General features: G+C 37.6%; 1 protein-coding gene across 1 annotated transcript in view; it reads right to left on the bottom strand.

The window, feature by feature from the left end:
- ABI3BP (ABI family member 3 binding protein) overlaps positions 1-13,014 on the bottom strand; it is a 143,207-nt gene extending 130,193 nt beyond the window's left edge. Inside the window, exon 1 of the mRNA XM_030476242.1 lies at positions 12,897-13,014. Coding sequence (XP_030332102.1) covers positions 12,897-12,975 — 79 coding nt within the window. The 5' untranslated portion in view covers positions 12,976-13,014. The remainder of the gene's footprint in view (positions 1-12,896) is intronic.
- Positions 13,015-13,247: the final 233 nt, after the last annotated feature.

Here is a 13,247-nt window from a genome sequence, read left to right as displayed (position 1 = left end):
GCTTTAATTCTGCAGCTCATTTCCTGTCATTTAGTAAAACGATGAACAAAATTGAAAATACGCAAGATAACTGTTGTTTGAGAATAACCAAGTCTGCAGCTCCGCTGGTAAAGAGAACAGGAGTTCTATGGACAGAGTTTGAACAAACTGTCCCTGGCTGCTGTCATCAGATACTGCTTTGTCTTGAATCTTAGAAAATACCACTCCTTTCTTTATCCAGTCATTAAACTGTTAAAAATTTAACTTAAATAAAGTCCAATTTAATTTAAATAAAATTCAACATTGAACAATTCAATATTTTTGAAGGGTAGAGACAGAGCAAAGCCTATCCATTATTTTCAATGCATAATGACCCTGGAACTCCTTCAAGCTGAACCATTTTTGATAGATATTCCTTTTCAAATCAATAGCACACAAACCAAAAAACTTAAAAGGACATTATTTTTCCATGAAAAAAAATCCTTGTTAATAAAAGGAACCTCAAACCCTTATTTCAATTTAAATTATGGCCACTTACTTGCACAAGGATAAAGCTTGTTTATAATTACAATCTCCAGAGCATTGCTCCCCTGGCTTTGTTCTCAGAGCTAGTTGTTTGTTGTTTTTTTCCAGACTGGCCTGGAATGTCTTTTTCTGGGCTGATGCAACTCCACCTGAACACAGCTGATGACACAGCGACTGCATCTTGCCCAGAAGAGCTGGTCTTTCCGAGCCTGGCTCCTTCTCCTGTCCAAGGAAATAGGTCCAAGGCAACTCCACCCAGGCTGGGCTATGAAGAAAACTGTATCTTGGCCAAAGAACCCGACATATTCTGCTTAAAGATATACAATAAAGGCATGTAGGAGATGCAGAGGAACAAGAAAAGTCTCCCAAGTTTTCTAGGTCTAACTCCCTTTCAAGCTTTCAAAAAGCACCATGCAATGCAAACACCGAAAGAGAAACGTGGTCTTCAGACATGGCTGCATACAAGGTAGTCATATTTTAGGGATGATCAGCTGAATAAAAGCATGGACTTTGTTTAACAACAGCTCCTCAATAGGGAATGCTCAACAACATACTAAGGACTTAAGCAGGTGAGGAATTCAGATGCTGTTGGTCTGGCTCTGCCCACAAATTATAAATGGATTGAAGTGATCAGCATTAAAGACTGTGGACCGTAAAGCAAAGAGTTTCTTAAGAATACGTTCACTAACAGGCAGTGCCCAACATTACTCTCATTACGTATTCAATGGCAGGCAGCATTCAGCATCACCGCTCTCTCGATCCACTTCTCATCTATAAATATCAATGCATTTTTGAAGAATCAAAAAATCAAAGGCATAATGAAAAACAGTATCTGGAACTACGACTGCAATTTCTTCTGAGAGAAGGGTGTACAAATTTTCCAAGGACAGACTGTGTCTGGCCAACCCTGCTGCGTTCTGTAATGCAATTATTGGCTTTGCATACAAGGGAAAAGCAGCGAATGTCATTTACTTGGACTTTGACACAATCTCCACAATTGGAGACATGCAGACTGGATGGGTAGATTACAAGACAGATGGAAAACTGGGCTCAAAGAACAGCAGTTAGTGGTTAAAAGTCTGAAGTCCCCATTGATAAGTCTTTCTGGTTCTTGAGCAATTTCCACAGTAATTCATTTCAGTGAGGAAGAATGTCTCGTGATTTGTGTACACTTGGGAAAAACTTTGGCAACTAAAAGAAGATGAGTTGTACAGAATTATTTGCTTTCCAGCTGAAGGGAGACAAACTAGATTGAGACACCCATCCAGAAACAGGTGCCATCAAGCTACCTTCCGCAATTGGCAAGATGGACACTGCTGCACATTTCACGCATCAGGGAGTTTGAAAGGTTTGTTCCTCTGTCAAGATTTAATATTAAAATAAACACACCCATGCCCATCTCATGAGAACCACATTCCAGTCTGTGGTTTAGTTCACAAGTTCTCAGAGGATCAAATAAAAAAAGTATCTAAAATAACATATTCTTGAACCGAAACAAGTATTTCATCAGACGTAGTAATCTATTTCTTGCAGAAACATCTAGAAACAGAAAAGAACAATCTGCCCATCACACTGAGGCTGTATATGCAGGCACCATGCCCATAGCAGCACAAGACATTTATCAATTCTTAAATGCACACAAGCTTATAAGAAAGTACTTAGTACCTTACTACTGTGTAATGGGATTTAATTTCTATTTATGAATCCCCCATTACACTGTTGAATTACTATAGTTGAAATAATATTCAACAAAAGATAAAAATTGAATGGTATCATCCCTTCTCCAAAGTCATGATGGTTTTTCACTTGCAACATTGCAACCATTGTATGAACACAAAAAGTATCCAAGTTCTCTGCTCAAAATCATCTTCTAACATCCAAGACATACACGACCTCAAATAGTGCAAGGATTAATAGCTTTGGACGTGCACCTGGCAATGGTACTTGCAATATACTGTGTTTTAACTTTGGAGTAAGACTGTCAGAGGCAGACAGCTGATAAAGCAATTAAGTATCTGAAGCATACATAAGAATTCTTGGGTATTGCTGTGTATCACATGCTAAACTCACAAAGAATAAGCAAACTTAATCAGTTAACAAAACCAGCAGTCAAATATGAAATGTTGTTATGCTTTGAGAACTGCAGTTTGAGCTTGTCAATGCATTTAAGTCTATCAGTAAAGATTTTAAGCAGCTTTTCCTTTTTAGTTTAGAAAGCTATAGACACAAACAAAAACCAAAAAAAGAGAATTGCTCAGTGTTTCCAACAGAACAGTCAAAATAAAGTGGTTTGACCTAGTTCTTGGTCTCCAAACTGAACATTCTCACACATGTCTATGACACTAGCTGCATACAGCCCAGTCCTACAAAGGTTGATTCCAACTGCATATAGTTTTTCCAGCTGGAAAATGTATCTGATCTTGCATCATTAGATGAGATGGATCTCAAGACTGATCACCTGGCTTATTAAAAAAAAAAAAACCACAACAGCTTAAGAAAAATCACAGGTGACCCTTTCTATTTTGTCCCACATTGTGAGCTTGAAGAAATCAAAGGCAAGCTTCCACAGTTCAAGCAAATGTCTGAAGAAAGAAGCAACAGACTTCCAGTAAGTCTTTAATTAAAGAGTGTGAAAATAGAAACCACTAAGAAGATAAATACTTGATGATTTTAGGAAGCAGTATCAAATTCCAAAATTTGGCAGAAATTCTTTGTTCCAGTACTGTGAACAACATGTGAAGCAGAGGCATTGTTCACTTGTCTTAAGAAAGCTAAAATATGAAATTGTTTTAAAACAATGGATTAGAGGGAAAAAAAAAGTAAAGAGATATAGTAAGTATGCAACATGTAAAATAATAGCTATGTGTATGATTAAGGGAGTACTAAGATCAATCACAAATACTTATTCTTGCTACTAACAAAGTGTTTCATCTGTTCTCCCATCTATTTCCCTTCCTACCCAGGATATGGCAAACAATATAGAGTTTACGTTCTCTGATTATATATCCAAATTCTATACCCATTACATCACCTGCTCCATTTCAACACACTGCATTTTATCTACAGAGATGAAAGCAAGCAGTGGGGAATAATCTCAATTTCTAACCCATCTTTTTATGTCCATATTTACTTTTTTAAGAATTCTCCATCCAGCGTTTTATTGAAAGAAAAAGAAAAATGCCAATAAAGAAAACTATCAGCTACATAAAAGCAAGGCTTATGTTAATTCTGGTGCATGTGCACCTATGCACAGACCTATCAGCTAGGCAATCTGTGTATGACTGACTTCGCATTTTCACTTGTACTTCACTCAGGCATGTATCCAATTGTTTGTGAAGAATTTATGGTATGTAGAAAGTTTTGTTTGTCTCATCACTAATCTTGTAACCCAGCATGCACTAGAGAAGATTCATTCCAAAGGAATGTTCTTTGATTTAAGAGAATATTAAGTACATTAATACCACTTAACAACTTCAGAGAGTTCTAAAATGAGACCGTCTTTCCCATGCCGGTTTTTTTTTTTTACAACTGACAAGTGTTTTAACACTACAAAAGCAAATTAATGAAGGGGGAAAAAAAAACCAAAACCCCCAAACAAAAACAAACAAACAAACAAAAAAAGGGAAAAAAACCCCACCCAAAAAGAAAAAACCAAAACCAACCCCAAATAACCTAGGAAAGCCAAGTCATGGAAAAAAAATCTTCACAATGCCCAAGATTTCTACACTGAAATAGGGCATAAATAAGAATATCAATTTCCTTTCTGTGGTGGAGCATCTGTAATTTTTCTTCAGCCTTAATACTATAAACAACCTTCCATTCCCTTCAAATGAATATACTAATAGCATCTGATGTCCATTGCTAATTTCTGTAAGTACTTCCAAGTGGAAAGGGAATATAATAAACATCTGTTACATTATTGAGAAACTTTGCTTTCTAAGAATTCACTACTGCACATTAACAACATCCTAACATTTTTACCAACTGCTATTTGACCATGTTACTAGAACCGAGAGAGTACAGGGGGATTGATAAAAGCTTGGAAGACTAAAACAAATACATTACCAAAAATGAACTAGATCCCACAGCGATTTTGTGTGCACATGCATGCCTCTGCGTGCTAGACAGTCTGTATGAAATAACTCTCATAACTTGCTTACTTGCGTGCAAGTTTAGTCTAAGTATAAATCTTTCATTGAAGTGAAAATCACAAAACCTGTCCAAATCTCAAACAAGTTCTTTAGCTTAAAAAGTCTGCATAATTATCGGTTCCATCTTTTTCAAAAATCTTCTTTATTATGTTTATACAAGACTTGATATGCAGACAACATAAACTACCTACCACACCATCACCAGCTGAGTCACAGCAGATTTACCACCTACTAAGGAGCACTGAATAATCAACACTAACAAGGAAACATTTTTATTAGACTTGTTGGATTTTGCCTTCAGCGTTTCTTCCTGCTTTTTGTTTTAATTATGAGGAAAAGATGCAGTATTTATGCTTGTCATAGCATTGTTAAAGCTGGTTCTACTCAGTAAAGGAGCAAATAACAGGCTATCAATGTGGCACAAGTTCATACTCATGTTCATAACAGTAAATAGCTGTTAACAAGCTTTATGACAAAGGAGGAAGACCTACTGATTCAAGCTGAACATGCAACCCCCTCACTTTTACCTAAGACAGCTTTTCACCAAACTAAGAGAATTCGCAGTTCTCAAACCCAACTACAGCCATTTCCCTACCCATGTAACAAGCTATGCTTCAGCATACACTGTACTATAAATAAAAACTCTGCCCTGCCATTTAATCCAACCACTTCAGTGTTTGTGTGAGCCAGAGATAATGGAACTCTTCCAAAATTTCCAGGTCAGATAATACAATTTTTTTCCTATTATTTGTATCCCAAAGCTCAATTTCTTACCACCTTTCACTTCTTCATTTTAAGCATATGCATGTGGTACAGACAAGAAAAGTGATAAATGACAAAGTCTGAAGTCTTGCATTTTTCTTGCTGTGCATTTTTCTTGTTCATGTGTAGGTTTGAACTGTAGTAATGAGGAAATCAAGACTGCCAGAAAATATTTTCACTTAACAGAAAAACAACCTTCTGGGACATTTCAAGTTCATATGTTTTTATTTTCGAACCAAACACTACTTTACGTGTTTTAAAATTACTCCAGACTTTTACATCACAGAAAGAAAAATTAAAGTGAATAATTAAAATAAAGGAGAGGCAAGCAGCTGACAGCAGGAAAAAAGATTTTTCCCTATGCAAGTTTAAAAAAAAATAATGTTATCCCATATACACTGCCAGTCCTTTAAATTTGGGCAGGTTTCCAAAGCATTAATTATGTAAACTCATATCAAGCAGTCTGTGGCCATTTATAGATTTACAAACTAATGGCACAACTGCTGGCGACAGGAAAGAACATTACAATCTCTTACTGCTTTATTGAATCATGGTTTTCCTAAGCAGATTTCAAGCATAATGCAAAAACTCAGATCTACACAAAAACACAGAAACAACCTTACTAAAGTAATTCCGTCACACTTTGAGAATCCATTTTGCCATTGAATCTCTAGCTTGAATGACAGCACTGAATTACAATCCCTTATTAAGTATAGCAGTAACACTCTAGTGTTAGCACACTACATAGAGAAAGAAATAAAAGTAAAATCACATGCAGAGGTTTAGGTATTTCATTATGTGGGGATTTACTGAAGCAGATTTATTCACATGGAGCCCTGTAGTCTTGACATATTTGTTCAAGGTAAACAGGATTTGCACAAAAAACATGGCTACGATTACCCTAGGAAAACATGGTAGATTCACTTGCCTCATTTATTTTCCCTCCAGAAACACTCTAAATAACATGAGATTATTACAGTGATGGATCTCAGCAACGACTTGAAATTATTTTACAGAACAGAGGTTACATTTTGTCTACCAACCTTTGAACAAGTGTAGCAAATGCTCCCTCCAGAGTGGGAGAAAACTAGCTGCCTCCTGATAAAAAAGCATTCCCTACCTCCCTGCCTTTACATCTCGTAGCTCCTGTAGCCAGTGCCTCAACTCTTTACCAGCATTTTATTCAGCAACTCTGAAGTGAAGATTCTGGGTTGATATACTTAATGTGACCATCCTCACGTAATCTTGCCTGGATATCTGCATATTCTAATGACGTTACTTTGGTTAAGTGATGAACGCAAAGTAATTTTATACTGGCTGCCATAACTGCATTCATAACTTCAACCACAGTAGAAATTCACTTGGTGGTTCAAAACTTGACTTCTTTTTCCTCCACCTTGACATTACCAGCACTGGTTTGCTCAAGTTGGGAGACTTAGGGTTGATTTAGCCAGAGTATAACAGCATATGATTGGTATGTTTTGAGGAGCAGCTGTGCTGGGAAAGTTGGCCCAGCCCTTGTCTACACAAAGGGCACACGTTCATGATGCTGCCAGTAGTCATTTTCATGAACGCTGTCCTCACAATAAGACAAATATATTTCATAAAGCAAACTTGTACTACATACATGCTGGCCTTTATTGTAGAAAACCCAGTTTTTAACTACAGGCATTTGAATTAAGGCCTGTCAGGCAAGCTCAGGTGACATCTAGCCTGCCTCCAGCTGCCCTTTTCCACTTGGGAGCAAACTACAGACTGGGCTGTTTTGCTAATGGCACCTATTTTAGGCCACTGCCTTTCCAGAACACTGATACCCCCCTCTCTTCACACCAAGATTTAATGTGACATTGATGCACAATCCACACCAATGAGTAAGTCTCCGACAATCTCCTGCAAAAGGCAGTAGTCAAGAACTCTCCACAGCAACAAATTTATCCCGCTTACCAACAATTTCAGGTCTGCACTTGAATTTCCCGAAGGAAAAGAAATCCACTAGGAGCTGTATGAACAGATTTGACTATGGCAGGTCACTGCTAGCCATTTTTTCCCCTCAAGCACACAGAGCTTTCTGTTTGCACATGTACACACCTGGTGAGTCCAAACACTCTAAAGAAGCCGCAGACCCATTAATCATTCACAGTACCACCAGTCAATAGATATACAGACTACACTATCTATATACAGTAGGTCTGGCCAAAGAGCAGCAGCAGGATTTACCCTATAGCTCTCCTCTCAAGTAAATTATGTAGCTTGTCTCTTGTAATGGCTAGATGCAAAAGATTATATGGAAGAGGACTGAAAAATTTCAGAGAGAAATACTTGGGAACATTAAAATTAAAATGAAGAGGCTGAAGGCTATACAGATTACCCAGCAGTGAGATCATATTAGAGGCATTCGTATGCTATGGAATGTAATCCTGGCAGAATCCACCCATATGTATCATCACACTGTCACATCACTGCCTGTGCCAGTATAAAAATGGAATTCTGGTATTACAGATTATCTTTGAACTCAGAAGCCTGATACTCAATACTGGGTTTTGATACATTTTTGAGCAATCTTAGGACACAACTGTCTGCATGATAAAATAGCTTTGATTAAACGAGCTGCTACAATGGCAACATTCTCATGGGTTGTTTTCATTTCAGCGAAGAACGAGCCAAATTTGCCATGACATATCTACTGGCTGAAATCCTTTGCCACTCGATTATATCAGTTAAAACAATCCCTTTGAAATTTCTCATAGGACTTTACCGTCACTTTTATGCCATTAAACATAAAAGAAGTATTTTGCACAAATCAAATTAATTTTGCAGTTCTTTTTCCAGACACTAAAAACTGAAGTTCAATAGTTTAGTCCAAACTGGACCTGCTTCATTAGAATACGTTTTTTAAAGGTTAATGCATTGTGTAATTTGAAAAATAGTTCCCAGAAAGATGTTCCATAAACCATGGAGAAAGTAACATATAAACCACATGTCATTTCACTCCCTTTGTGATATTTTGATATGCCAGTTTCATTCTATGTTAAAAAAACTCCCCAGTTTTCAGGACACTTTTCCCTGTCTTACGATTTCTACCCTGTTATTCCACAGCTACCAAAGGGGTGCTGCTGGGGAGCGGGGGGACAGCACACGAAAGTTTAAAGATTAAGGTTTGGCTGATGCAGTACAGCAACTGAGATAGACTGAAATAACTCAACATTGTTTTAACTGCTTGACTCCAGTAAGTGAAAACACATGCCGAGTTTAACCTCTGCCTAGGAAGAAGTATTACATAACATAGCATAGCCAGCAAATTTAGCTGTGAATAAAATTAGCCTATTCCTTTCACAAATGTCAACGAAAGTTTGGAAGTATACTGTAAATACAGCACTCACTCTCAAAGGGATGTCAGTTATAATTACCATAAATACAAATCTTAGCTAGTAGTTATCTACAGTATTTTCTAACATTCCTGTATACTTACCAAAGAAATAAAAAAAACTTATTATTTTTCCCACTTATCCCCACAGTTGACAACTGGAGAAACAAGAAAGTTTGGATCTGGTTTTCCTTACATGAGTCTGTAAATCAGGCTCTTTCACATGGTCCCATAAGGAATGTCAAGTCTGTACTCCTTTTCCCTAAGAAGGCAGCTACTAGGAATAAGGTGAATTAAGGTTTCCTGAGCTCTTCCTGGAAAGCAGAACAGGACAGGCCTGAATCCTGGAAAGCAGAACAAGGATGGGCCCTAACTGCAATCCACCTGATGATTAATTCAAATAGTAGAAAACCAGAGAGATCAGAAGCAGTGGGCAGGGGGGGGAAACACAACACCAGAAAAAAAAAAAAAAAAAAGGCATTCAGACTCTTAACTGCAAATTTATAAGATGATATCAACCCCAAATTCTTTTCAGCTCTAACAAAGAAAAACAGGACATGAAGATACACAAAAGCTATCAGAAAGAGATTATAGTGAAAAAGTGCATTTCTAGGTACACCTGGAAAGTCAACTGGCAAAATAAAACATGTGAAATGCTATTACCAAACACTAAGAACTTGTTCCACAACTGTTGCTTTCAACAACATTTGTATCGGGCCCAGCTGGAAAGATGCCAGTGAAACACGGTGTACAATCTAGTGGATTTTGTCCTGTAACTTGTTTATTCTTGGTTCTGCGCTTTGCTATTTTACATCTCTCTCAGATTCAGGATGGTCTGCTTACCAACGCCTTCTCTAAAGAACAAGACTTTTTGTCTGTCCTCAATTCCTGTCTAGAAAGACAATGCTGCATTCTTCAAGGATGGAACATTTCAGTTATGCAGAACCATAAAAATTTGAGAAAGTATGACAAGTTACAATTCTGACACCTATGCAATTGTTTCCATCCATTATTAAAATATTTCAAGTTTAACAGTGTTGAACTGAAGAATTATATGTTGGATGGCACTGGCATAGTGGCATAAGGGAAGAGACAAAAATAAGTAGAAAATGTCCAAGTCTTTCTCCCTTCTGATGAAAAAGAAAGCTTTAGAAGCCAGACATAGTTGAAGGGACAGTGGCTCAAATACTTGATAAAAGACCATCCCTACTCTTACCATCATCTCCTGCCCTGTTCTTCTGTGACTCCTCACAGAGTCTCCATAGGCCCCAACTACTGAATTTTCTTAGCAGCTGATCCCTCAGAGACTCATGAAAAACAACATAATTGGAAAAAGGCACTGCCTCCACAGTAAAACACAATACCCACCAAGCTCCCTTTCCAAATACATTGACTTTATTTCTATGTGTAAAATTTTAATGTAGAGTATGAATTATGACACAGCTTGTAACTGCTTCAACACTTGTAATTCACTACAGTAAATGTGACAACTGCAAAAGAAAGGGTGCTCACCTGCATTTAGGGCTCTACACTAGGACCAGATGTAAGTAGAGGCCTATTTTCTATACAAGCAAAATTATTAAAATGCAGGATATACAGAAGCGGCATAAAGTTCCCACTGGAAATTTTAACTGATATTTCCCCGATTTTGACTGCTTGAGTCATGTTGGTAGTGCTTCCAAATTATTCCCCCAACAGTGCCCTAATTTTTGAAGTCAAAATAATTAAAGAATTGGATTTGTTAATAAAGAACACTCTTTTGAAGAACACATCAATAACTTTTTCTTTGTCATTCTAGTCAAACACACATTTGTGGAGGTGAAAGTATAAAAATACACAGGAAAAGGGAATCATGTGTGCTCCAGCCTCTTGAACAGCATATATGCACACAATCTCTCACACAGCTCTGGAAGTTACTGACATCCAAAGGGTGTGCTGGCTCTGTTCCTTTGCAGCTGCAGGAGGCAAGATGTTCTTTCCACCTTGTATCACTGAAAGGAAATCCCAGTCCACAAGACCAGGGATCAGTGTGTTTCACCTCCTGGAGAGAAGACTTGAGAGAAATCCAAAGCGCTAGTAAGAAAAGCGAGATTTACACCGATAAACTGTTCACAGGAGTACCTGCATCACCAGAAAAGTTTGGCTAGATTGCCTCCCTCAAGTTACGAAATCGATTCCATAGTTCCCCACAGAGCAGGAGTCACTCTTGAGCCTCAGTTACATAGTTTGCAACTTAAAGAGCACAGGAATTCACTGGAATTAAAGCTTGCTTAGCAGGGCAGAGTAGCCCTCTTAACAGAATACTACCATTCCATATCCACATTTTAAAAATACTTTAAGATACAAATATACTTTTTTGCTTATGAAAAAAAATCAGTACTCCATATCAAACAAGAGAGTGTTGACAGAAAGACAATCCTTTAAACATTTCCAGATAACAGCTAGGTACTAATACATTTGCTTTTTCAATGCAGACCAATGTAAATAATAATCTTAGAGGCAGCTGCAAACAAAAGAATTAGACTGATGTTTCAACACTGAAAAGTGGGAATCTTTAAAAAGCTATATCACTGAAAAGAAATGAAGTTTCCACCTGCAGCTTTCTGCATTTGGCAAACAGAACTTCACTTCTGCAATGTTATTTTAGGACAGGAAAAAATGCATCCCAGAGTTACTTTCCTACTGACTGCAGTGGATCAGTAGCTTTGCGTGAATTTCACAGCTGACATAAATTTACAGCCACTATTCTATGGCAGTGAGCAGAAAGCCCAGTGAAACAATTTAAAAAGACCAGCACTAGAAAAGTTCCTCCTTCAAAGAAGGCAATACATATAAGGTTCCTCTGTGTCCTAGGAAAACTGCTACAATAGTTTACTCACAGGCTGGGTTTTTGATAAAACTAAGATTTCACAGTCTGCTTGACTTGAAAAACTGCATATCTGACTACATATTGCCCCACTACGAGCAGTATGCAGAAAACTCCACATTGGCTCCAGAAGAGCAGGTTAAAAGCCAGCCACTTCCAAAAGAACATCACCACAGGGGTGGGAGGAAGGGGGAATGAAGAAAAGAGTAATCTTTAAAAAAAAAAAAAAAAAAAAAGTGTCTCTTGAGGGTGAGGGGTAAAAAAAAATAAATCACCTCTTCTCCTGAAAACACTTTTAGGTTCCACATCTATGAAACAGAATCTCCTACGAAGCCCTTAAAGTGCTGATTTCTTAATAAACGTTCTCATAAGGAACTAAATCACAGCTCCCTTTCTAAACATTACTGGTTTCAGGAGACTGCAGATGTAAAATGCATTATTATAAAGCACAGTGGACTCAGGCAAGCACTTCTACAAAGTGAGAGCAATACGTGCAGTACAAAAACAGTTGTGAAAGTGCTGTTTTAATGCCAAAGTACTACAAAGTGTTTTACGATCTAGATACACAAATATTCTTTGCATATTACACTATGAGTGTTCTTCCTGCAGTAATAAAATATGTATAAAATGTCAATGTGACATGGGTCACATTAGCAAGGAAGAGAAGAGATCCCTGCCAGCTTTGCAAATCTACTGTACTTCCAGGCTCCAGCAGAAAGGAATACTGAAAGAAAATTTCACACAGGTTTGCAGGGTGGAAATTTCTTGTAGAAATTTTAATGAATGCATACAACCTGACCTACAAAAGTCAATTCCTACTGAATTGTTAAGGATTGTTTAGGCTATAAAGAGAAAGCATAAAAGTTCTTTCAAGATAGAACTGAAATCTTCCAACAATAACACTGGGTGCTTCTAAGTCACATTTTCTTTAAGATCCTAAACCACGAATCTGCACAATGCTGTCTACATCACTACAAAATCATTAAATACAGTTACTTTGTTTCATGGTAACTTCTCACTAGAGTCACAAGATATCTGAAAACATTTGAGCTTATTTGATTCAAGAGCTTTAAAGTTAGTCTCTTGTACCTGCACCTTGCCCTGTTGACTGTTCTTTCATCTTTTCCATTCTCTTTTATCATTCTTAACATGAAAGTAAATTTCCATGCCAAAACACAAGCAGTAAAAAACAAAAAGCCCCACAACAGCAAAACAAACAAAACCCCAGAAAGTTGTCATAGCTACTTGCCTCTTGGCAATTTCTGAGCATTTCCCAGGTTTAGTGCAATATATCCACAGAAAAGGAGAAAAACCAATCTTGACATCATGGTCACAACCCCAACCTTGCACTGGGAATGATTCTGACAGGTAACACACAGAAGTACTGCAGCTGCATTTAAGTGAACTGTTCTCTCTGTGACAAGAGGCAGCAACACTTTGACACGAGCTTAGTTTACATAGTGGGAGGAGACAGGATGACATCATTCACTCCCACTGGAAAAGGAGAATTAGCATTAAAAAAAAAAAAAAAAGAAGGGGAAAAAGGATTATCAGGCTCCCCCTACAATAACCTTCTGAGGTTGTTACAAGGTCCTTCCAC

The sequence above is a fragment of the Strigops habroptila genome, chromosome 2, assembly GCF_004027225.2.
Source record: "Strigops habroptila isolate Jane chromosome 2, bStrHab1.2.pri, whole genome shotgun sequence".
NCBI lineage: Eukaryota > Metazoa > Chordata > Aves > Psittaciformes > Psittacidae > Strigops > Strigops habroptila.
Note: the sequence above shows the minus strand (reverse complement) of the source record. Positions and strands in the feature narration are given on the sequence as shown.